This window comes from Pimephales promelas, chromosome 15 (genome assembly GCF_988280905.1).
Source record: "Pimephales promelas chromosome 15, fPimPro1.hap1.1, whole genome shotgun sequence".
NCBI classification, from domain to species: Eukaryota; Metazoa; Chordata; class Actinopteri; order Cypriniformes; family Leuciscidae; genus Pimephales; species Pimephales promelas.
Genome location: NC_142783.1, coordinates 9,335,140 through 9,362,331, shown reverse-complemented (window position 1 = coordinate 9,362,331; position 27,192 = coordinate 9,335,140). Strand labels below are relative to the sequence as shown.

The 27,192-nt window shown below is 44.9% G+C and overlaps 1 protein-coding gene and 1 long non-coding RNA gene across 3 annotated transcripts in view; both read right to left on the bottom strand.

Annotated features, from left to right (window-relative positions):
* LOC120488200 (kelch-like protein 29) overlaps positions 1-27,192 on the bottom strand; it is a 256,509-nt gene that overhangs the window by 92,941 nt on the left and 136,376 nt on the right. For both annotated transcript variants that reach the window (XM_039684777.2, XM_039684778.2), the window contains one exon: positions 19,562-19,760. In XM_039684777.2, the coding sequence (XP_039540711.2) occupies positions 19,562-19,760 (199 nt within the window). The remainder of the gene's footprint in view (positions 1-19,561; positions 19,761-27,192) is intronic.
* Positions 5,747-8,062, bottom strand: LOC120478360 (uncharacterized). Its single transcript, XR_016146643.1, has 2 exons — positions 6,995-8,062; positions 5,747-6,201 (listed from the first exon to the last, which is right to left on the bottom strand). It is a non-coding gene; the product is annotated as an uncharacterized LOC120478360 (long non-coding RNA).

The window sequence follows — 27,192 nt, the reverse complement described above, 5'->3', positions numbered from 1 at the left end:
ACACATAGCTAAATAACATAGGCTTACCTCGTGATGACAAACCGGATCGAGCTACCGAGCAATACAGAATATTGTGCAGTGCCTGATTGTGGAAGAAGACAGTCGCTGCATAAGCTTCCTCTGGATTCCAATAGGACTGCATGGTTAAACTTTAATTTTTTTTTGACGTTCCAGCTGATGAGGGTAAAACATTGTCCGTCTGTTCGCTTCATTTCACTGAGGATTGTTTTGTAAACAAGACTGGATTTGCAGACCAATTAAGATTAAAGAACAGTACTGTGCCGTCTATATTGGATCTGACAGGAATGGTGCAACACACGGACTCTGGGTCGAACATGTATGGGCGAATCATTCCGGTTGCCATTTTACAACATTTTTACAACATTTGGACGTTTTCAAAACAATTTTCCCCAGTGCACCGACGAGTGAGTTAAAACGTCTCTGGTTACGTATGTAACCTTAGTTCCCTGAAGGGAACGAGACGCTGCGTGTAAACGCCGTGGGAACGCCTCTGCGTGATGAGTCATGAAGCACGTATGAAATCTGTCCAATGGCGAGACGGAACGTCATAGGCGGGGTGACGTATCGTCCAGGAAACTATAAAGCATCCCCGAAACACAAGCGCAACAGCTTCTGATAGGACTGAAGCAAGCGCTCACGGGCATGCTGGGAGTTTGGCACAGACACGCAGCGTCTCGTTCCCTTCAGGGAACTAAGGTTACATACGTAACCAGAGACGTTCCCATTCAGGGAACTTCGAGCTGCGTGTAAACGCCGTGGGAACGCTAATACCAACGCCGCCATGCGAGCAGGTGTCCGTTGTATGAAAATCAGAGTGCACATTCCGACGAAAGCATCTGCGCCCCTGGAGTGGAGTAGGGTTGCCGCGGTGAGGAAAATTTCCCACCGGTTAATCGACGTGTGACAACACCGGTAATCCCGGTGTCACCGTGGAGGGCAGGGCGGGGGGGGTTAAATAGCTTTTAAATGCGTGTGCGTTATACTTTCACTTTCGAAATAAGCGTCAATTGCTTGAATGGACAAAAAAACAACTCGCTGATAATAAAACTTTTATTTATAGACTTTTATTAGCATAACGAACGAATAAAAATAACCCCATGCATAGGCTGAAAAAAGTGAAAATCGGCAAAATGTGGGCCCAAACAAATAAGAACCATAAAACGTTTATTAACGAATAAGAAAATAAAATAGGCCTAAATAAATTACACAAAGTTTAAATGAGATAAAACCAATTAAAAAGAGACGAATATAAAATAAAAACTTCAAAACGGACCTTAGCCTACATAAATGACATACTTTCACTTTCGAAATAAGCGTCAATTGCAATTCAGCGTCAATTGCTGGAATGGACAAAAAAAAAAAAAAAAAAAAAAACGCGCTGACAATAAACTTTTATTTAGACAGCACTTTTATTAGAATAATAAACGAATAAAATATAGACAGAACTTTTATTAGCATAACGAACGAATAAAAATAACCCCATGCATAGGCTGAAAAAAGTGAAAATCGGCAAACTGTGGGCCCAAAAAAAATAAAACGTTTATTAACGAATAAGAAAACAAAATAGGCCTAAATAAATTAAACAAAGTTTAAATAAGATAAAACCAAATAAAAAGAGACAAATATAAAATAAAAACTTTAAAAAGGACCTTGGCCTACATAAATGACAGCACTCTAAAAAAAAGTAAAACACTATAAATTGGCATTTATTAACATTAATTTATATTGGCCAAAATATTGCCAAACAGGCGCTTTTGCATTGCGTTTTGACACCAAATCTTCCGTCATTATCTTGCTTTTCTGTAATTTGACTCGTTCTCGTCTCCACACGTGCTAAATGGAATCCTGATGCTTGCTGATCTGTGACGTGACGGCACGCGTTGCGCAGTTCATTTTTAATTATAATGCTCTCTTCAGAACTAAATAATTGAAAATTATTATTTTTAATTAATTCAAATAAATATTTTAGCAAAAACGAATACTTTAAAAAAAAAAGTCAAGACATCGCGGTGTCACGGTGGGAAAGTGATGTCACCGGTGATGGGGCTTAAAACGGTAACACCGTCAACACCGTCTATCGCGGCAAGCCTAGAGTGGAGCTGAAGTCCAGATGGTAAAACTTCACAAATGTGTGCGGTGAAGACCATCCTGCCGCCTCACAGATGTCACACAAGGGAACTCCTGATAATAACGCCTTAGAGGCAGCCATACTCCGGGTTGAATGAGCCCGGACAGCCAAGGGAGAAGGCTGACCGGAGGCCTCATAAGCAAGTGAAATGGCCTCGACCACCCACTTACTCATCCTCTGCTTCGACGCCGCAGAACCTCTATTAGGAGGCCCAAAGCAGACAAATAATTGTTCTGATTTCCTCCACAGGGCAGCTCTGTGGACATAAGCGTCTAAGGCCCTCACCGGGCAGAGCAGGTTTAGTTTCTCCTGGTCTGGTGTCAAAAACGGAGGAGGACAGAAGGCCTGTAGCACTAAAGGTCTGACAACCGTAGTTGGAACCTTAGGAACATACCCCGGTCTATGGAGGATGAAAGCCTTCGCCATACCGGGAGCAAATTCCAAGCACGAGGGGGAAACCGACAGTGCCTGAACATCTCCAATTCTCTTTAGGGAAGAAATGGCTAGGAGAAAGATAGTCTTGAGAGTGACAAATTTGTCAGGCACCTCTTCAATGGGCTCGAAAGGGGCTAAACAGAGCCCCTCCAACACAACCGCTAGATCCCAGGTCGGTACCCTCGTACGCACTACCGGCCTCAGCCTCAGGATACCACGAAGTAAACGGGTTACCAGGGGATGTCTCCCGAGAGAAGCTCCACTCAAAGGGACATGGTAGGCGGATAGGGCCGCCACGTACACCTTTAGTGTGGAGTACGATAACCCTGTGGAGAAGCGTTCCTGAAGGAATTCCAGCACTGCCGGCAACGGGCAGTTAACTGGATCCAACTGCCGCTCTCCACACCAAGAGGTGAACAGTTTCCACCTCAAGGCATACAACTTCCTCGTGGATTTGGCTCTGGACTGGAGGATGGTCTCCACGACCTCAGTCGAGAGACCTGAATCTATGAGCTGGGCACCCTCAGAGGCCAAGCCCACAACCTCCACAGTTCCGGAAGGGGGTGGAGTATCCCCCCGTCTGCTTGAGACAGAAGGTCCCTCCTGACCGGAATCTCCAGAGGAGGACCCTCGAGAAGGGAAATCAGGTCCGCAAACCATACCCTGGTTGGCCAATAGGGGGCCACCAGAAGTACACTGACCCCTTCCTGGCGAATCCTTTCCAGAACCCCTGGGAGCAGAGCAAAGGAGTGGTGCCACTCCTGCACCAACGCATCCAGCCCCAATTGAGCTGGAGGACTCAGGGAAAACCACAGGGGGCAGTGTGAATTTTCCCTGGATGCAAAGAGGTCCACTTCGGCCCGACCGAAGTGCCTCCAAAGGAGCTCCACCACCTCAGGGTGAAGTCTCCACTCCCCGTGCCTCGGCCCCTGCCTCGACAGGATGTCTGCTCCCCGATTTAAGTATCCTGGGATATAAATCGCTCTCAGCGACCGAAGTTTCCCCTGGGACCACAACAGGATCTGGCGCGCCAGCTTGTACAATGGACGTGAGCGCAGACCCCCCTGGTGGTTTATGTAAGAGACCACAGACATGTTGTCTGACCGGACCAGAACATGATGATCTCTGAGGTCTGGGAGAAAGTGTTTCAGAGCCTGAAACACCGCCATCATCTCTAGACAATTTATATGCCACAGGAGATGATGGTCCTGCCACAGCCCGCGGGCCGAGCGACCACTCATGATCGCTCCCCAACCCGTGAGAGAGGCATCCGTCGTCACCGTTACCCGGCGACACGGGGCTCCCAGCGCAGGTCCCAGGGACAGGAACCAAGGTTCTTTCCACATAGCCAGGGCACGGAGACCACGTTGCGTGACCTTGATCTTGCGGAGCGGGTTTCCCCTCGGGGAGAACCCCTTGGCCCTGAGCCACCACTGTAGTGGTCTCATGTACAGCAGGCCGCACGGTAACACGTTGGATGCTGCTGCCATCAGACCCAGAATTCTCTGGAATTCCTTTACAGTGAGTGACTGGCCTAGCTTCACTTGCTTGACAGTTGAGATAATCGAGGCTATACGAGCCGGCGACAGACGTGCCTGCATCGTCGTTGAATCCCATACCACGCCTAGGAAAGTGGTACGCCGAACTGGCGACAGCACACTCTTCTTGGCGTTGAGTCTCAACCCCAACCTTCTGATGTGGGCGAGGACGGCATCTCGATGCCAAATCGCCTGATGCTTCGATTGAGCCCGAATCAACCAATCGTCGATGTAATTTAAAATGCGAACGCCCTGGAGACGCAGCGGGGCCAAAGCCGCGTCCATGCATTTCGTGAAGGTTCGAGGAGATAATGCTAGGCCGAATGGAAGAACCCGATATTGGTACCCTTCGCCCCCAAAAGCGAACCTCAGGAACTTCCAATGTTGCGGAAGGATGGAGATATGGAAGTAAGCGTCTTTTAGGTCTATCGTGACGAACCAGTCCTCGGACCTGATCTGTGACACGATCTGCTTGAGAGTTAGCATTTTGAACTTGAGCTTCCCTACTGACCGATTTAAGAGGCGCAGGTCTAAAATCGGACGCAGCCCCCCATCCTTCTTTGGAACAATGAAGTACCGGCTGTAATACCCGAGCTCTCTGTCGGGAGGAAGAACTCGTTCTATCGCCCCCTTCAGTAACAGAGCTTTCACCTCTTGTTCCATAACCAAAGCCTGCTCGGGGGTCACCACTGTGGGCAAAACCCACCCGAAAACGAGGTGGACGCGACCTGAACTGGATCGCGTACCCGCGTTCGATAGTCTGCAGGACCCAACGAGATATATTTGGAAGACTTCCCCATTCTACCAGAAATTCTACTAAGGGTACCAGTCTCTCGAGACTGGCCTCTGGAGTAGTTTTTAACCTGTTAACCTTCAGCTCCACAAGGGGGCTCACAGCTGAAAATGACATGCCTGGATAACAATAAATACAGCTCCTGAGAACAGTGTACCACAGGCACAATTAAGGTATCTTTGGAAAGAAGACAGTTGGGACTCTACTAACAATCAATCAGATTTGATAATGCTCAAACAGAAAAAAAGTTATAAAAGTTAAAAGTGCCTCAAAAATAATGTGCGCCACAAAAATGTTTTAGTATTTCATGTACAAATATATAAAAATAGACCTGGAGTAATTCAGATAGATAAAGGATTGAAAGCCACAAGTCTCATCAGTTTATATTTCAAATTTGAGGAAGATATAATGAACAATGGGGTTCCTGCAAACTTTTTTCCAAGACTATGTCAGTTCCCTTTCTCCCTCCCCCTGCCTGAGGCACATCCCCAGAAATAACATGCCCAAACTAAAATATTTGCAGATGCTCAACTATTTGCACTACATGCACAATTTAGACATGTTTAAAAAGAAGACACTTTAGAGTGTATTACCCAACTGTTAAAGTTGAAAAAACTTACACAGACAAAAAGTTATTGAATTTAAAGTGTCTTGAAGATAATTTATACTGCATGTAATATTTTACAATTTCATGTAAAAATAAATGAAAACAAACCTGTAGGAATCCAGTTAGGTAATTTATTGAAAGACATAAGTCTCATCAGTTTATATTTCAAATTTGAGGAAGATATTATGAAAAATGAGATTCCTACAATATTTTTTCCAAGACTATGTCCAGGTACCAAGAAACCTCCTTGGATACATCAAAAAGCAACCTAATGACCAAATGTTATGCAGGGCACTGCAAGCTATTTCAGTCAATTCATAAAATAATGCAATTATAAAATAATACACACAACCATTAGACTTTATGCAAGTGATTTATTTGCACAACAGAACAAAAATATATATATGTAAAATACATAAGTAAAATATTATGAAATATAAAAAATAAATAACTGAGGTTCTTTGCAATAGAAAATACAAGTGATATAAATACTGTACTTTGTTGGCTTGGCCTTCATATATTGCTTTAGTCCATTCCTAGCTTTTGATGCCACCATCCTCTGGTCAATTGCAATGTTCTGAAAAGTATGGAAAAAGTGAAGAATAGTGAAGAAACTGAGAGCTTGCATCTCTGGCTGGTGCTTGGATGCCATTCATCATTTGAAGATTCAACTTGATGGCTGTTGCATGGGAAAGAATGGAAAGATAATTAGCACTGCATGTCAAGTAAATAATTCTGTTTAGTTTCTATATAGCTGGCCATTCATTCAACAATCAAACTGATGGGCAGTCGTTTACACAGCATTCGTACTAAAGCTCATCCATTCAATCAACAATCAATGGCCAGTGATATAGACAGCATTCATATGGATGACCAGACAAAGAACCAACAATCACACTGATGGCCGGCCATCAGACAGGAATGTGCCATTTTGAAAGCATACAACTCCTTCCTATACAGCACATATTTTCTGCAATTCTTCCCACCAATTTCTGCAAAAAAAAAAAAACTATATATATATATATATATATATATATATATATATATATACACATATACAACATATACATTTACAGTACAACATACATCATATTTACAGTACAAATATTTGCATTTGTACTATAAATATTATGTATATTAGACTGTAAAAATATACAGTATGTGTGCTAGGAAAAAATGTATATTGCACAGGTGTCCAGCCCCTCCATCCTTCAGATAGCACACCACATGTGCCAGAAAAAAACGGCAAACAACTGCATAACCGTACAACGCATATAAATACATATACAAATAAATAAATGCATATAAAGTAGCATAATCTTTTCAGACACAACTTTACACAATGCATTTTCCGTATGAAACAACTGGAAACCAAACACTCTCTCTCTCTCTCTCTCACCCACCCACACACACACATACACACATACGTATAATGTGTGCATGTTACATAAGTTATGTATAAAGCAACTCACCGAAAATTGGATAATCTTTTCCGCCCTCAAGCATAATCACCGTCGTCACGATCTTCTCATCACTCATCTTCTCATCAATGTCGACATAATCCATCTTCGAGTGATCTCGAATAACTACTTCAGCAAAATACTTCTTTTGACAAATCATTTTATGACAGTCTGCATGTCTGCACGAACAGATGTTTGTTGATTAGCTACCTCTTAGCTTGTTATCTTAGCTCTTAGCTATAGCAGCCCTGTCAAAACATGACAGCGGTGGGTGTGGCTGTGGTTTTGCAGAGCCTGAAGTTTAGCTCCTCTACCGGACGGAGAGCAAATAAAAACATATGTTCGTGTGAGAAATTCAAACTTCCCGGGCATCGTTGGAATCGTGCACTGGTTGGCTACATGTTTTATCAGTCATATCATGTCGTTTCTTTTATTGGATTTCGTTGTAAAGACAGAATGATATGATGTGCATATCATGACGTCAAAAAAACGGACTGCAGTGTTTGCATATTTTGAACTAGATATCGCTTATCTTTGTATTTGTGTGTGTGTGCGCGGTCGTAATTTGTTCATTACACTCTAAGCAACACACCCATATAAGGGTCTGCTACCGGGAGTCTGTTTTCTATGGACTATTTTATTGCATAACAAAACCGCATGATATTCACCCTGAAGAAACGCGATGTAAACAAAGGAATAACCATGGATATTACAACATTATTTTTTCTTTGGACAAAAAATGCTCTATGGGATGTTATTCAGTGGACCCTCAGCTTTCCATTCAATCTGGAATTTTTAACAGTGGATGCGTGTCTCGCCCGTTATTACAAAATAATGGTGAGTACTCCGTTTTTGTTTACGTGCGTTTTTATGTGTACTGCTTACCTAAATGCAAGAAATACATTTGTTATAAGCTTTCCATCGAAAAACAGTGCACTGACATCGATGCCAGAGGCTTAGACCTTTAAAATTATATATAGTTTGCCAAGATTAATGATCTTCTTTCATGTTAAATCCATTCATAAACATTAAACTAGTGGGGGGGGGGAGGGCTTCAGAGCGCCGTCGGTTGCCCGAAGGTTAACTGGTTAAAACAGAAACAGCGCCCTGTGACCGCGCACAGGCAGGGTTTAACGACCGTTCTGTATCGCTCCTCGAAGCAAACGAGCGCCCCTCGGGAAATCGCTCGCTGGGACCGTCTGCGCCCCCCATTACAGGCAGGGTTGGCAGAACGGACCCCTGAGGGCACCGAGAGAGCGGGCGCCGGATACAGCGGCGAACACCTCTGTCTCACGGTGGGGACCACCCTCAGCAGCCTGACACCAGTGGCGTCAGGGCTTCTTCGACGAAGCCTTCCTGGCGACAATAACCGTCCTCAGATCGGTTCTGTCCTGGGAAGACCTCGCCTGAGAACGCCGCGTCTCGGCCCAGTTTTGCTGGGGAGGAGCCCGAGACGCGACGCTCTTCTTCTGCTGCGCCCTATGCGAGGAACACGACGGGCGGGGCTGCTCTCGCCCAGCAGCCCCAGAAGGATGAGTACGGAGGGGGAGACATTTCTGGAGCGCCGCTGCCTGCTTTCTTCCTTCTTGGAATCTCTCAATTACCGCGTTCACAGAACCACCAAAAAGACCTTCGGTCGACAGCGGCGCATCCAGGAGAAAAGCTTTATCTCTCTCCTTTATATTAGCCAGATTTGGCCACCAGGGCTGCCATAGAATGGCCGACTGATCTGGCCGTCTCCTTGGTGGCATGGAGAGAAATATCTGCCGCCTGACGCAGCTCTTTAATCACGTCAGTGCTGAGGACCTCCCCCTCGCTCATATCCTTCAGCAGATCTGCTTGATACGCCTGGAGAATGGCCATCGTATGCAAGCAAGATGCTGCCTGTCCCGCCGCTGAATAAGCTTTGCCCACCAAAACCGAAGTATTTCTGAGTGGCTTGGTGGGCAACGCCGGTGTTTTAAAAGACGATGCCGTCTCAGGAGAAAGATGGCTCGCCAAAACTTCCTCCATCCTCGGCATCGTCCCATAACCCTGCCTCCTAGACCCAGCAATATTGGAATACATAGTGGTTTGGTGTGTCAGTATTCTAGCTGTCACTGGTTTGTTCCACGATCTACACACCTCGGTGTGTAGATCGGGAAAGAAGGGCAAACACCAGCGCGGAGGTAGTGAGTGTGACGCTAAAAATCTCTCATCCATTTTACTCTTAACTCTCGACTCTTGTTCCTCAACTGGCCATTCAATGCTTAATTTTTCCACAGCCCGAGTAAAAACCTCCATCAGCTCTACATTCGCGGGAGACCGGGATGGCGAGTCCCCGATCTCCACTGAGTCCATCGACTCTGCATCCACACTTTCAACATCCAGCTCCTCAGAACTGGATAATTGAAGTGATGGAGCCTCAGCCCGGGCAGGAGAAACCGCAATGCGGACCCCCGCACCGAGATCTGAGGCACTGGATCTACCAGGTAAGGGCAGAGAAAGGGCGGAGCCCTTCATGACTTCATCACGCAGAGGCGTTCCCACGGCGTTTACACGCAGCTCGAAGTTCCCTGAATGGGAACTCATAATATGAAAAATGGTATAATGATTAGTTGATCCACTCACAGCAGTGGGCGTTTACTTCCAAGTCTTCAGTGCGAGATGCCCATAAAAACAGAGTGTTTTTCAGCTATGCTCAAAAAAGGGGTAGAAAATAGCCTATTACTTATTCATTTTGATGTTTTTGAATGCAAAAACCAAGCGAACGTCATAAGTTGACCTCAGACAACAATATAATAAAATTTAAAAAGCCAGTTCATGACCCCTTTAAAGGGTGCGTTAGTAATGTGCGCTTATAGGCGGGTCCACAACGCGCACATACACTTTTCTTATTACTCACATAGGGACGCGAAGCAGCACACAAACATGCCAAATATTGAAAATAAAAATATTACAATATAAAATATTAATATTGTATATATAAATATATGATCATGGAATACTGCTTGTTGGCTTTAAAGGGTTAGTTCACCCAAAAATGAAAATTCTGTCAGTATTTACCCTCATGTTGTTCCAACCCCGTAAGACCTTCGTTCATCTTCGGAACACAAATTAAGATATTTTTGATGAAATCTGAGAGCTGGATCACTCCTGCATACTAGTCCATAGGCTTCGAGGAATTGAAACTTGCCGGCCTCGAAAAGTTATTAAATACATCGTTAAAATAGGTGACTTCACCTATTTAAGTGACTTCCAGGTGACTTCAGTGGTTCAATCTTAACTTTATCAAGGGACGAGAATACTTTATGTGTGCAAAATAAACAAAAATAGCGACTTTATTTCAACTATTCACTTCCTTCTCTATGAGCCTCTAGTCAGTTAACGTAGTGTGATAGCGTAGGGCTACGTCACAGGTAGGCTCACTATTGGCCGACGCTGGTCATGTGTGTGATGCGTGTGACGTACAATAACAGAAGCTTACGCAGTTAAACTAGTAACCTAACTCGAGGCAGAGCGAGAAGTAAATGAATAGTTGAAATAAAGTCGTTTTTGTTGATTTTTGCAAACAAAAAGTGTTCTCGTCATTTGATAAAGTTAAGATTGAGCCACTGAAGTCACTTGGACTATTTTAACGATGCCTTTAATAACTTTTCAAGGCCGGCAAGTTTCAATCCCTCAAGAAGCCTATGGACTAGTATGCAAGAGTGATCCAGCGCTCAGATTTAATCAAAAATATTTAAATTTGTGTTGCGAAGATGAACGAAGGTCTTACGGGGTAGGAACAACATAAGGGTGAGTAAATACTGACAGAATTTTCATGTTTGGATGAACTAACCCTTTAAGGGGGGCGTACACGGTGCAATTCTTTGCTGTTTTACGAGCTCGCAGATGATTTTTTTCACTCGGGAGAAATCGCGTGTAAATCGGTTATGCTCGCATGTCGCGGCTCGTATCGTGTGCGAGGAAGATACGAGCCGAGCCAAGCACCTCTCGACCTCCCGATAATTTTTAAGCATGGCGAAAAAGTTCGGGAGCTGCCGGCTTGCATTCGTGAGGTGTGTGCGGTTGAATGAGCCGATTTGTCGATCTATCTGAACTTGACCAATCAGAAGCTGAGGAAATCCACAGAAGAAACACGAAAATGGTGTGGACTACTAGAAACACTGCTTCAATTAATGTTTTTATGATGACTTTGTGAAAGGTTAACTAAACAGCATCTGCCTTGTTCCTACTGGCCAGTATTTGGCACATTTCATTCTGAAATATCTAGGCTTATACTATTGTTTTTGATAGTGTTATACATTTCTTACAGATTCTTACACGTCACAATGATCATTACGTTCGTATCTTCCTAAAAGCAATTACAGTTTGTCTACAGTCAGTCTGAGCTTTTTTTTATTAATGCCGACAGAACAATGTTGCCAGATATTGCTACGAAAAACAAGCAAAAACTAACAAAAACAGAAATTATACAAAAATCCGAAATAAGTTCAAAGCTTGTGTTTGGAAATAAGATTAATATACTCCGAACCACTTTAATAACGTCCTAAAGTGTGAAATTAATCCAAAAAACAAGTCCCGATACATCACCTTTCCATTATGTGGATCTGGCAACACGGGATCTGGCACCCGCACCCTCACTCACAACGCGCTCAAGCTCACTCAAGCCCCATTCACGGTGCTATAGCTTCTCGCAGCGAAATGAATTGCAAACACTCACATGAGGTGGTTTAAGGTGCCATATGGAATAATTGAGGTAAAAATATCCAAAAAATTAGCTACACACATCAAAAGAATGAGAAGAAATAAGTGCATTGATGTCATTAAAAAACTGGCAAGTTATAGTGTTGCCGAGATATAACCTAAATTAGCATGCTAAATTATTAGCCCCGGCCCGGCAGGTGTCGTAATACCAGTTTCGGCCATGGGAGGCGGTATGCAGGCGGGCAACGTTACCACCAGCCAAACTGCAGTAACACGAGTAAGTCGCGCCGGCTTGTGTGTACTTGAACCTGATGTTATGTCGTGATGTCGTGTGGAAATACATCCCACTACTAAATTTCAGTTCAGGGATGAGTTAAATAAATGATTGGTCGATATTATGCATGAGGAATACATTTTGGTAAGTTGTAACATATCTTTCAACAGTGTTCGTTCTTTTACCATTAACGTTAGCTAGTAGAGATGATCGGTTCATGTGCGCTAGGGATCTGTCGTCTAACATTTACAAGCGCCAAAACGTCTCGGTTACGTATGTAACCCTCGTTCCCTGAGTAGGGAACGGAGACGTTACGTCAGAAGTGACGGAGATTGGGGGTTTCTCATAGAAAGCCAATCCTCTTCGAGTATTTAAACACGAGCCAATGGCATGCAATGCCTTGGGGCTGCGGAAATTTGCATAGCGTACTCCGCCCTACTCCGTGAGTATAAAAGGAGGAAGTGAACGCAACCGCAGTATGTCTTCGCTGAGGAGCCAAGACTGAACTCGGCATCTACCCAGCGATACAGCAGAAGTGGCAGGGAGACGTAACGTCTCCGTTCCCTACTCAGGGAACGAGGGTTACATACGTAACCGAGACGTTCCCTTTCGTAGTCACTTCGAGTTACGTCAGAAGTGACGGAGATTGGGGGTCTGTGCCATCACGCCAACTTCAGGCTGTCTTCCAGTGCCCTGCGAAAGTCTGAACCCCCGAGCCTTACCTGTTTTCCTTAGGGGATCCGACTTAGACACAGGATTACCAAGGTACACTGGGAAACATATCCCGAAGGGGACATGCTACCAGCTGCCTACCGAAGGGAGGACTTACGAATACACATATGGCCACATAGGAACACATATGGAATCACTGGAGCACCAACCGCAGGTGGCTACTAATTTCAGCTCCAGGGGTGGCAGATGGCTTGCCAAGGGAAGACACATGCTCAGAGAGGCTTACAGTGGATAATACACATGAGACGGTTACCAAGGGGGAACCGTACGCATGGAGGCACCTAGCCAGCATCCAGGGCCACAGCAGTGGTGCCCGCATCGTCGGTGCTGGAGGACTCAAGGCTTCAATGGAAGAACTGAGGAAATATCGCACTTATCCAGTCCGGGGAGTGGAGTGGCGAGCAAGCGAAGACACCTGAGCGGATCCAGAACTGGCCGAAACGAGTACGTGAGAGGATACCGGCTCAATTCGCAGATTATAGAATCTGGCGAAGGTGTTGGGTGTCGCCCAGCCTGCAGCTCTGCAGATGTCTGTTAGCGAGGCGCCGTGCGCTAAAGCCCAAGAGGAGGCCACACTCCGAGTGGAATGGGCCGTCACACCAAGGGGGCACGGAAGGCCTTGCTGCTGGTAAGACAAAGCAATGGCATCCACTATCCAGTGGGACAGCCGTTGCTTTGAGAGAGCCCTTCCCTTCTGGCTCCCCCCATGACAGACAAAGAGCTGGTCTGAGGTCCTGAAACACTGCGTTCTGTCGACATAGGTGCGGAGAGCACGTACCGGACAGAGCAGTGCCAAGGCTGGGTCTGCCTCCTCCAGGGGCAGCGCTTGCAGGTTCACCACCAGGTCCCGGAGGGGAGTGGTAGGAACCTTGGGCATATATCCAGGCCGGGGTCTCAGGAATACGTGAGAGTAAGCCGGCCCGAACTCCAGGCACACTTCGTCAACAGAGAGTGCGAGCAGGTCCCTTACTCTCCTGATGGAGACTAATGCAATCAGGAGTGCTGTCACAAAGGACAGGGCAAAAACTCTACCGACTGCAAAGGCTCCAGGGGAGGCCTCTGCAGAGCACCCAGGTCTACTGAGAGGTCCCCAGAGGGCAGGAGGGGAGGGAGGCGGATTTAGCCCCCTCGCTCCCCTCAGGAACCTGATGACCAGGTCATGCTTCCCATAGACTTACCTTTCACTGCATCATGAGACGCGGCAATGGCCGCGACATAAATCCAAAGGGTGGAGGGCGACAGCCTACGCTCCAACCCCTCTTGCAGGAAGGAAGCACGACTCCGATCGAACATCTCCGGGGGTCTTCTCAGCGAGAAGAACACCAATTGACGAAGAGGTTCCACTTCAACGCATAAAGGTGTCTCGTGGACGACGCTCTTGTGGAAGTGATGGTTGCCGCCACCGCAGGTGGCAGCGAACTCAAACCTGCCTCGTCCCGTCCCGGAGCCACACGTGCAGCCTCCAAGATCGGGACAAGGGTGCCACAGAGTGCCCCGTCTCTGAGAGAGTACGGTCTCAGAGGAATAGGCCAAGGAGGTGCTGTCGCGAGGAGCATGAGTTCGGAGAACCACGTCTTGGTGGGCCAGTAGGGGGCTACCAGCAAGACCTGCTCCTCGTCCTCCTTGATCTTGCACAACACCCGTGCAAGGAGGCTCACTGGGGGAACGCACACTTGCGTGGGCCCCGTGGCCAGCTGTGCGCCAGCGCATCCGAGCCGAGAGAGCCGCGGGTCAGAGAATAAACTGGGCGCAGTGGGACGAGCCCCGAGAGGCGAACAGGTCTATCTGTGCCTCCCCGAACTGGTCCCAAATCAGCTGGACCGACTGGGGATGGAGTCGCCATTCGCCGGAGATGGAACGGGCCCGGGACAGCTCGACGGCTGCCCGGTTCCGGTCTCCAGGAATGTAGCTGCACGAAGGGACCTCAGGTGCTTCTGACTCCATATCAAGAGGTGGCGGGCGAGCTGCGACAACCGGCGCGAGCGTAGACCCCCCCCTGGTGGTAGATGTACGCTACTGCCGTAGTGTTGTCTGAGCGGACAAGCACATGCTGGCCCTTGAGCACGCTCGGAAGCGGTGCCGGGCGAGCCGTGCTGCCAACAGCTCGAGGCAATTGAAGTGCATGAGGCGCTGGGCTCCTGTCCAGGAACCCGCGGCTGCATGCCCATTGCACATGGCACCCCAACCCGTGGTAGACGCATCCGTGGAGACAACGAGATGCCTGGAAACTCGCTGAATAGGGACCCTGTCCGTAAAAAGCTGAGGTTCGACCACGGGAAGAAGGTTCGGCGGCACGTCGGAGTCACTGGAACTCGGAGCGAGCCGCGATGCCATGCCCACCTCGGGACTCGATCGCGAAGCCACAGCTGAAGCGGTCTCATATGAAGCAAACCGAGCGGCGTACCGCAGATGCCATATGCCCCAGGAGCCTCTGAAATAGTTTCAGTTGAACCGCACTCTTGCCCTCGAACTGTCGAAGACAAGCCAGCAGTGAGTGCGCGCGCTCGTCGTGAGCTGCGCGGACATGGCGACCGAGTCTATCTCCATGCCGAGAAAAGAGATCCTCTGCACGGGGCAAAGTTTGCTCTTTTCCCGGTTGACCCGAAGGCCCAGACGGGCTTGGTGCCGTAGCACCAGGTCTCTGTGTTCGCAAACCCGAGCTCGAGAGTGTGCTAGTATCAGCCAGTCGTCGAGATAGTTCAGGGTGCGAACCCCGTGTTCGCGAAGGGGAACAAGGGCTGCCTCGACGATCTTCGTGAAGACGCGAGGGGACAGAGCTAACCCGACTGGGAGAACGGCGTACTGATATGCCTGGCCCTCGAAGGCAAACCGAAGAAACGGTCTGTGTCGAGGGAGAATGGAGACATGGAAGTACGCGTCCTTCCGGTCGATCGCTGCAAACCAATCCTGATACAGAACACATTCGAAAATGCGTTTGGCCGTGAGCATTTTGAACGGTAGTCGATGGAGAGAACGGTTCAAAATGCGCAGGTCCAGGATCGGTCGTAACCCACCGGTCTTTTTTGGGGACAATGAAGTAGGGGCTGTAAGCCCGGACCTCACCTCGGCTGGAGGGACCGTCTCGATTGCACCCTTCGCCAGCAGGGTCGCAATCTCCGCTCTCAAGACTGGGGCATTGCCACCAAACATCGCGGAGCGAACTCCCCTGAAGCGGGGAAGAGACCGTGCGAACTGAATCGCGTAGCCGAATCTGATCGTTCTGATGACCCAGTGGGACCCCGGGAAGCGCTAGCTAGGCTTCCAGGAAGTGAGCCAACGGGGTCATGCGAACCACAGACGTCCCCCCGGAGGGGCAGCGAGGCGGGTCGACCGGCATGCGTGCAGGAGTTACCCCGTCCGGATGCACCGTCGAAACCCGCTCCCCGACAGAAGAGACCAGGGAAGGCAGAGCGTTCCACGGGGGTCTGTTCTGCCGGGGGTCTGGCGACAGAGGGGGAAGGGATTGGCGTAGCCCGGGGACGACACACGCACCCTTCCGCGCCCTCCGAGACAGAGAGGAATGAACGGGGCGACGCAATGGACGTCGTGCGCGCTCATGCCAGTCTGTGTGCTCCATGACAGTGTCAGCTTTTCCTCAACCAGCTCAGGGAGCTAGCTAGAACAAAAGATTCTCCACCGGCCCTCCACCGGGGAAGGAGGGGCCCTGCCACCGCCTCCTGAGAAAAACCATGACACTATCACTGAGCGGCCCGCCTCAGGAACATCGCTTCGCCTGGCGTTTAGCGGGGCACACGGCCTGAGGGGGGGGGGGACGCTTACCTGTGGCCTCCTCCGCGACGCGAACCGGCTGAAGGCTGCTGCTGGGGCCGCGTGGGAGGGAAGGGAGCCGCAGGGGGGCGTCCTTGGCGGCGAGCTGGCGGAGGCGTCCGAGCCGACGGCTGGTTGGAGGCAGCAGCTGGCCGTCGGGGCAGAGAAACCGCCTTCGTCTGCTCCTAGGCGGTCAAGAAGTGCTGGGCAAAGTCCTGGACCGCACCGCCGAACATATGATGCTCCTGGACCACAGCGGTGGGCATCACCTGACCAAGGGAGCGAGCGACCGCCTCCGTGACCCGTTTAAGGACAAGGTAGGCGGCAGGCTCGCAGCTCGCTTGGTCCGTCACCTCCTCGTGCACATTCCTGAGCAGCTAGCTTTGTAGGTGCTCATCCTATGCAGGGCGGAGGCTGCCTGTCCCGCCGCTCTACAGAATCGCGCCGCCATAGACGACGAGAACCCATAGGCTTTGGAGGGGCATCTGAGAGCAACCGCCGGTTGACCGGGGGAGCCCCAGCGTACCCACAGACAGCCGCATCGCCGAGGGGAGGAAGGGCGGGGAACTAAAGCACGCCTTTTTTTTTTTTTTTTTTTTAATTATTTTATTTATATATTTTTTTTTTTTAGTGCGTGTCAGTTCCGCATGCAACTCGGGGAAAAAAGGAAATTGGGGTTGGCCGTGGCCGTAAGGCGGCAGCGTTACCCAAAAACCAATTATTCAGCCGCGAGAGATCGGGATGGGGCGGAGTTCCACCCCCACCCGATGCTCACGGACGCCCGAGATAGCACGGCCCTCATCGCGGGATCAGACACGGCGGCGCTGACGCTCCCGAGGGAGGCAACGCGGCCGCATCCTCACTTCCCGAGGAGTCAAGCCCGCCTAGTGATGCTGTGATCGACATCGCATCATCATCTGGAGCGCTGCCCGAAGCAGCCGGTGCCACCGAAGAAGCAACCGACTGAATCGAACTAACGCTCGCTGGCTCTCGCACTGAGGCGGGAGGTGTGGCCCGAGGAATCGTCGGGGCTTTGTCCCACACCATCACGTAAAATCACCAGGTCCCCGGGTCGACGGGCCCCCTATGGAGGAAACCGATCGAGCGGGGGGGACCGGGACTCTCACTCAAGTGAGATCATTGAGTCTCGACCTCAGTGTAGAGATGGTCATGTTCCCACAGAAGGAACATGAGTCATCCACGAACGCTGCTGCTGCATGCTGAAATGCCCAGGCATACAGAGCAGCGATCGTGACCATCAGATGACGACAGAAATCAACCACACCCAGAAGAACACGGGCGAACCGTCTTTAAAAAGACGTGCGCGTGCAGCTCTTTCAATGAGAGGAGGAAATTCACTCTTTCAGCGCTGAAGCGACCAGGGAGAAGCACAAAGTCTGGCAGACCACTGCTCAGATCGCAGGCGATGCAGAATCTCGCTGGGTACCGCCGTCACACCAACACTGAAGAGGACGCTCGTCTCGAAGAGTCTTGAACAGTGCTTTCAGGAGTGAAGAGGTTCTCTTGGCTCCGAAGCGAAAACATACTGCGGTTGCGTTCACTTCCTCCTTTTATACTCACGGAGTAGGGCGGAGTACGCTATGCAAATTTCCGCAGCCCCAAGGCATTGCATGCCATTGGCTCGTGTTTAAATACTCGAAGAGGATTGGCTTTCTATGCGAAACCCCCAATCTCCGTCACTTCTGACGTAACTCGAAGTGACTACGAAAGGGAACTGCATTTATTGTTTGAATTGCGTAATAAAATTAACAGAATCTGAGAGCTGAGATCGGTCTCTTTGTCCTTTTCTGTGCATGACAAAATGGATGTGGCGACAGTGGCGTGAGAGTGTGTGAAAAGTTGTGTGTCTCACGGTGAATTTGTGAGAGTTGGCAGCTCTGAAAGGCGCTAGCTTGGTCCACATCAGGGAATGCTGTCTGTCAAATTAATTAAAACTAATGATAAAAAATCTAACATGAACAAAACGAATACCATAAACTAGAAATGCCTGGGCTTTAATTTTCCCATATCGTCGAAATGCACCGGCTTGTCTATGAGACGGCCTTTATAATTTAGTATTGAGATGTTGTTCATTTAGTCTCTAATCTCTGAAAATCTCCAAGTGATCCACGTGAAACTGCGGTCTTCCAACCTTTTACTATTAGTTTTACTGATTAATATCCGCTCGCCCGTGTTGTTTGAAGACATGAGTGCGCGCGGCCGCGGAGATATTTTTCTGGAGGTATACTGCCCCCATCTGGTATGGAATATGGTGTATGATTTGATTTTTTATCCCAGAAGGCACCTTTAAATGGCAAATTAATCATTCAGAGGGCTTTAAGTTTGATTTTTGAATGTGTAGCCTAACTACGTTTTTAAACTCATTCACACACACACACACACACAAGGGTGACCGGATGTCCGTTTCCCGGTGCTGAAAAGGAGCCTATAGCAAAATAATCACAGCTTGTATCAATATTTTATATGCAGTTATGAGAGTTTTTAGCGCGGAACTTTATGCGATTTCTTCGGAATTCAGCAGGTCGTAAAATCGTGTCGTATATCACTGCCTCCGTACGATTTTCGGATAAACTCACTCGTAAAGTGTGCCTGGACATACGATCTTCCGACCGTCAGAATTTGTACCGTGTATGCCCGCCTTTAACCTAGCAAACGAGCAGGTTGGTGATGCTAGTTAGAATGTCGTGTAGTCCCTATCAGCCGTTTATTGTAGTCCTTTTTTTTAAAAGAAAATATTTTCCTTTGTTTTAAACTTTATGCGTTGCAACTTTGCTAATGTTGTTTATGGTCAAACAGTAACATTACACACTAACTAAAATTAAAAAAGTTAAATCATACTTTACCACCCCTTTAAAAAAATTAAAATATTTTTGTGAAGGCTATATATTTTTATGCTTTTTAGATCATTACCAATTATATGGAGTTGCTATCTACTGTATGTATGGCATTACAACTTGGCTGCTTAAGAGGTTCCATTTCAGTCATGATACCTTAGAAGACTATGTACTGTAGGCTGTAGACGGCAAGGTAGCTCAGAACAGCGCTAGTGTCACTCGTTAAGCTTAAAAAAACTATAAGCCATGCTAAGAATGTACCGGCAGACAGTCGCGGGCGAGTTCTGGGCGTCTGCATCTCTTGGCGGGCATGTGGCAGCATGTGGTAGCGCTTGGCTTCGTTCACCAGATCTCTGCAGGCCTCAGAAGATTTAATCAGCTCCTCGTTGTCCACCACGTTCAGCAGGTAGCTGGGGTGAATAAACGGAAGCCGCACCACCGCCAACAGCTCAGACACATGCTGGGTACACGACAGAGAGAAAAAAACAAGAAGGAAAGAAAGAATCGAATGAGAACAGAGAAATAAATAGATAATATGAGACAGCTTTGTACTATACACAACCTTAATTGTGGTCAAATCAGGGTTATGAATGGCCTCATGCCTTAATGCAAAAGGCAATAAGAAAATCTCTCTGGATAATTAAGCTTCAAATATTCACACAGCAATTTGTGATGATGCATCCGAGTTTACAAAGTAGCCTGCTTAAAAAAAAAAAAAAAAACTGTACCAATGGATGCTGTGTGAGGATGCCCATTATAACCGAAGAGGTACAAAACAGAAACCGACACATTAATGTGTGGCAAACAACCTCCGCTAACAGCATAAATATCAACACAAGTTCAGTGTGATGATGTATCCTCAAAACAAACAGAAATCATGCAAATGATTTAAAGAAGAAAAAAAAAATATGTTTCATACAGATTGGTAATTCAACAGATATAGGCATGTTAAAAGTCATATTCAAATCATTTTTCAGAGTTTATTGAAAATAAATGAAATATCTTAAAGAAGTTGAATTGAAATGTTATGTTTAATTAAATCTAAATTAAATTATAAGACTTTAAATGTATTAATAATGTATTTATAATTATAATGAAATGTATTAAATACTATTAAAATACATAAATAAATTCAAATTAATTTAAATGAAATTGAAGGAATTAATGCAAATAAAGGAATAAATCAGTGACTAAAAGAATAAGAAAATAAATAAAAATGAATGGATTAAAGGGAGGGATAGATGGATGGATGGATAAGCTAAGCCCCTTTCACACAGAGATTCCGGAAAATACACGGATAAAGTGACCTGGCATTTGTCCTGGGATTGTTTGATTTCGGTTCATCCACACTGCCAGTGATTTGCCGGGATCTGTGAGTGCGTTCACTTTTGTTCACACAGCGCGAGTTCCGGGACTGATTCCGGCAATGTAACTAGGTCTCCAACCCGGCATCGATGCCGGTATCAATCCCGGGTCGTATTTGCGTTCACACAGAAGGCGTTCTGGCAATTTCCAGGGATCAACACGCTGCGTGAATGGGTGTGTGGATGGATGGATGGATGGATGGATGGACGGACGGACGGACAGACGGATAGACGGATAGACGGATAGACGGATAGATAGATAGATAGATAGATAGATAGATAGATAGATAGATAGATAGATAGATAGATAGATAGATAGATAGATAGATAGATAGATAGATAGATAGATAGATAGATAGATAGATAGATAGATAGATAGATAGATAGATAGATAGATAGATAGATAGATAGATAGATAGATCTGGTCAAAAATCATACATGGTCAGTTTTTATTTGTTTGATAACATGAACAGGTTGATGTACAGGGGATCCTTTCCAAAGACTCCTTTTTCAGCTTAATCAACATTGGGTTGCCATGGTAAACAATCCCAGCGTGGCATTACTCCTTGTCCACTATATCTCCAGCGAGATTGTAAACACAAAAAGACACGGTCAACAGCTGGTGTGGCTCTCCTTCGCTTTCTCACCAGCAGTTGATTTCAAAGGCAGCTAAACCGAGGGCTTCGTTTTGAGCAAATTACATTAACATGTACACAATGTATTTCCAATGGTCTAGAAGAAAAAGGAAGAAAGGTCAAAGATTTACTGGTGACAGTGGTGGCATTTTACTAAAGTCCCTGGTGAGACTGGAAAAATCTGCACCATCACATTCAGATAGTTTATCAATCTGGCATTTCAGGTAGGAGCTCAAAACCATTTGTGGTGTGAGAAAAGGATCAAATAAATGAAAAATGGTTTCTGAAAAAGGCGTTTCTAGCAATCTACAGCCAGCATGGCCGCTGGAGAAATCCCTCAGGATTACAACCATTCCCTCCACTGCTCAGGCAATCAAGACTTATCGACTGAATGATCTAGGAATCCAAATGCAGCTCCGCTCACCACTCCGCTGAGCATATCTGCAATAATGTCATGCCAAGAGGGAGTCAGACTATGGCACGCTGAATACCAGATTAAGACACAGAGTACAGCACAAACCACAGCTTTACTGTGCAAAAAGACTGATGGATGAATCATCAAATGCAACGTTTCAGCTTACAGGCTGAATGCTTTGTAATGCTATTAAAATGTAAATGCAAGGTCAGAAAACAAGAAACAAATTCTGAGTGCGAACAGTTCTGTAATGTTTATACGTTTTTCTGGATGGAATAGATCACGACATACACATTTACATTCAATCACTGAGCAGACGCTTTTATCCAAAGCAACTTACAAATGAGGAGAGCAATAAAAGCAATCAAACCAACAATAGTCGCATTTAGTCTAGCACAGTACACATATCTGATCTCTTTTTTTTTTACCTCATTCTAAAAAAAAAAAATCCGTAAACAAGTCATCCGTCTACGCAGACAAATATCTGCGTACACACAAAACCAGACCAGACCAGTATGTGGCGCTGTAATTCTGCCATAGAGATGCACTAAAAACAGAAAAAAAGACTTATACATAAACCATGTGCACTGTATACAATCATAACAGGCTCAGTAGCTGATTCTTTTTTTTTTTTTCACTTTCTATTTTACCAATAACTTTATTGAACAATATAAACAACCATAAATGACCTGGTACAAAAAAATGAAATGTCTTAATCAGACAACAGACAAACATCATAGCATAAGAAAGAAAGAAATACAAATGCATTCAATTAAATAACAAATAACGAACTAAAAGAGGCCCAGTAGCTTCTGCAGCACAAATACAAGCATTTAGTCCGCAGTTGCTGTTATGTGACGTAGCGGTGTCTGACTAGGGTCGACATGTGGGATGATGACTTCATCGTTTCACAATATATTAGGATTGGCTCTACACACAAAAACGCAATGGTGTCGCTTTCAGATTTATTCACTCTGGGACCTGGTTTCATCACAAATGTGTATGGCACATGATAGAAAACAGAACGCGGGTCAATATATTGTGTTTTTTATTAATTTGTTGCTATTAAGTGCAGCTGAGTAAACTACACTTGAGTTTACGGCTTTCTGCTGCTCGCAAACAGATTCTTTACAGGAGACAGTGGAATGCCATTCATTTAGAATAGAATAGAATAGAATAAATCTTTATTGTCGAAATTAAATCGAAATTTGTCTTTGGCTCACCGCAACATACAGAACAAAACAGATAAAAACATACAAATGTCTCAGGCATAATAAAGAAACATTTCTAGATAAACAAAAAAATAAATAAATAAATAAAAATAAAAAATAAATATATATATATATATATATATATATATATATATTAATAATAATAATAATAATAATAATAATAATAAAAAACTTGTTAAGAATATGTATACTTATACATTAAAATAGCAGCTCATTTGTTACTGTTGTTTTGTTTTGTTAAGGATACTAATGGCATTTGGAATAAAAAGGAACTTTTAGCCAGAGGCACTCTAAAGCGCCTCCCAGACTTCATTAGTTCAAACTCGCTGGAAAGGGGGTGAGTACTATCTGCAGTGATTTTTCTAGCCTTATTCCTCGTTCTGTCAATATATATTTGGGACAGCGGTTTTTGTGGTTTGCCTACAATTTTGCTGGCCATTGACACTATCCTGTTGAGCTTTTTCTTTAGCTTGCTGTTTAAGTGGTCAAACCAAGCAGAAAGGTGAAAAGTTAAAACACTTTCAATATGTGTAATACTAGCTCAGTAATCTGAGCACTGACACCCAAGCAGTTCAGTCTTCTAAGAAGACTGAGTCGTTGTGAGCATTTCTTGAAGATAAATTCTGTATTATCTGTAAAACTCAGGTGGTTATCAAGAACCGTACCTAAATATTTAAAAGTTTCAACAATTTCAACTACTTGACCATTTAGTAAAATTGGTTCTGTTAATATGTCTTGTTTTTTGCCAAAAATTAGCTCATTTGTCTTTGCTACATTAATTTCTAGCTCGCTTTCTTTGGACCATGCATGTGCAAGATAAGAGGCTTCATCCGAGGAATTCGTTTTTTGGAAAAGTCCTACTAAGGCCATATCATCTGCATATTTGATCAATTTAAAGGTGCTTGTGTTTATATTAAAATCATTTGTAAATAAGTAGAAAAGCATAGGTGAAAGAACGCTGCCTTGTGAGCATCCTGTACTAATAGTACGCACTCCAGACAAAAAGCAGTTTACACTTACCCTCTGAGGGCGACAAGAGAGAAAGTCTCTGATCCAGAGAATCAGGCTGTTATCTATATTAATATTAACTAGTCTTTGCAGGAGAATATGTAGCTTCATAGAATTAAATGCTGCACTAAAATCTATAAATAAAACTCTAGCATGCCCTTTTGGGAGTGCAAGCTGTTTTGAAATAGAGTCTAAAAGGACCAGCACAGCATCATCTGTCCCTCTATTACTTCTATAAGCGAACTGCAGCGGATCTATCACGCTGGTTACTTGGGAGATCAAGAGATCTACCAGAACTCTCTCCTTTGTTTTACATAATATGGAGGTGATGGCTATAGGTCGAAAATCTTCAGGCTTACTTGCACCAGGCTTTTTAGGTATTGGCCTTATTAAAGAAAATTTCCAAGATGTGGGTACACCTGTAACTAGAAGAAAGTTAAAAAGCCTTAAAAAAACACCTTTTAATTGGGGAGCACAATCTTTCAATAAGCGGGCTTTTAGGCCATCTGGGCCGGTGGCCGTACTCGGCTTTAGTTTAGTGAGGCTTTTTGCAACAGCATCTTCTGTGATAAGTATTGGTGAGCCTATAGAAAGATTTTTTTACAGATGTCATCATCAACAACATCAAACCTGCAGAAGAATGTGTTCATTTCATCTACAAGACTTTGACTGCAGACTACAGGACTGTTGCTTTTGTTGCAATTTTGCAATTTTGCAGTGCATTTGCTGCCCTGATTGCACTCATGTAAATCATGTGTTTATTTAAAGGGATAGTTCACTTTGAAATTAATTTTTGATATGTTTTAGCTTACTTCAAGGGCATCCAAGATGTAGGTGTCTTTGTTTCCACACTATTTTCAATTTTGATATTTTTCAATCAAACCGTTGTTGTCTGTCAGTCATATAGACAAATCCGGCGAAACACGGAAGTAAAGCAGCGCCGCCATTACTGCGGGCCTTGCTGCTGCGGAAGTAGCGATGTTCTCGTAGGCGGCTATAGCAGATGTTAGATGTTTTTATTTAGTTATTTTGTGCGTTAGTTCACTGCCTTTAGTTAGTTCACTGCCTGTGAAAACCTCACGACACCTTTTAATGTGATGAGCTCATCTGCGATGGTATGCCGTATCAATGCCCTGTACTTTAGGTTCTGAAGCTCATCGCATGCCAGATTATTAATAAAATAATATTGAATACCTGTAAGAACATGTATTTTACATGCTGCAACTGGTCGTGGCTAATAGTTATCTGCAACTTGTGAATAGCCAACTTCAGAGAAAAATGTGGGACAAGTGTTGTTCTTTACAGGAAAAAAAGAGACACTCAATAATATCTGTACTGTATCAAACAGTATATGTCATTTCAGGTTAGTATGCGTTTAAAATTTTCTTTTTTTTAAAAAACACAAAAACATTTGTTTTGCTCAACCTATTTATGTACAATTTAATTGTAAATCGGATTTTAAGATCACACAAAAAAGTCACATTACACAAATCAATCATACTTCAGCAAGGACGCATTAAAGTAATCAAAAAGTGAACGCAGACATTTATTTCGGATAAATCTACTTTGAATCTTCTATTCATCAAGGAATCCTGACTTTTTAAAAAGAAAACATTAATAATAATCAGAAATGTTTCTTGGGCAGCAAATCACATCAGCATTTTATTACCTCGGTAATATTTAATGTTTTCTTGCGTGGCTGGATGTTGAGTTTGTATGGCGTGTGGGCTGTGATGGATTATGACCGGTGTCGTGATCATTCTCAAATGTCGTGTTGCTGGTGTAGTCAGTGGTTAGATCAGTAGCAGTCTATTCTGCCCTACAAAGGCAAAGCGCAGTAACTACACATTTGGTCAAAAATGAGTTAAGACTTGTAATGGGCTTTATGACATGTGTTCTGTCTTGTGAAAAAAAAAAATATCTGGGTTAAATTATGTCCCGTTTTGGAGATGCATTACCACATAATCTATCCATAACATGTTTGACTGGCTGGTATAAAAACTTTAAAGGCCTTTTTCTCCATTTCTTTGTAGTTCGTAGTTAGTGCATTTTGCCTTTGTAGGGCAGTATTTAATCGGGACAGTTGGCATGTGAACATATGATATTAGCAACACATCTATTACAGCGTTCGGTTTTATTGTTGTCATTAATTAATACATGTCTTAATTACATTACATTAGGTTGACGCATTTTTACATCAACACATGTTGTCAATAAATTGCCTTTATCTGTAAGTTTTGGCCACTGCCTGACATCATCTACCGGGTACTAGTGTTGTTTTTGGCGGCCTGTTTAATTTTAGTTTTAGTCTAGTCTTTGTGTCAAGCTGACATTTTAGTTTTTGTTAGTTTTAGTCATGTTCATACTCTTTTTAGTCTAGTCTAGTTTTAGTCGACAAAAACCGATGACATTTTAGTCTAGTTTTAGTCGACGAAAACCGATGACATTTTAGTCTAGTTTTAGTCGAAGAAAGACATAGTCTAGTTTTAGTCAATGGAAATTGTATTTTAGTCTCTATTTAGTAGGCAATTCTATTTAACCCAGTCAATATATAAGAAGCCTAGTAGTAGGCTAGACGAAACCATTTTTTTTCTTTTAGCCAAACCCATTTCAAACAATCTTATCTTCTTATAGTTATCTTCTTATATTATTGTTACCTTATAGACTCAAGAATGCATCCAGGAAGACGCTCTGAATTGAATTTACAACATATTTATTTTACCAACCAAACATGTTAGTAGCCTACACACATTATGAAATTAAAGTTTTTCCAAATGTCATTTTTTTTTTCTCCCAAAGACGAATCCCTTTCTCTGTAACATACTTAACTTTGTTGTCATTTATGCTAAAGCCTGTTTCACACATACCCATTTACAGTGCGTATTTTTCCCGACCCGCACGTTACAGTTATAAGAGATAGCGCTCATACCGCGCGCTCTGGGAGAGATCTACACACTACCTCAACAACGCGACAAAATGGATGTAGGCTAATTTAAAATACTGATTTGAGTATTTGATTTACTGATTTACAGCATATGTGAAAGCAATAACGTGCGCTACTCCTGCATACTGCAACACGCACCGCATACATGCTACACACGGAGTGTGTGTGAAACAGCTGTAACTCAAGCAACTGCTTCTTCTAAATAATGCCGCGAGTGGGGCTTGAGGATCTGAAGTCGCATGCGTTTGCACAGTGCGATCTGCAGCCCTTGAAGTGACACAGGAAACAGAAATG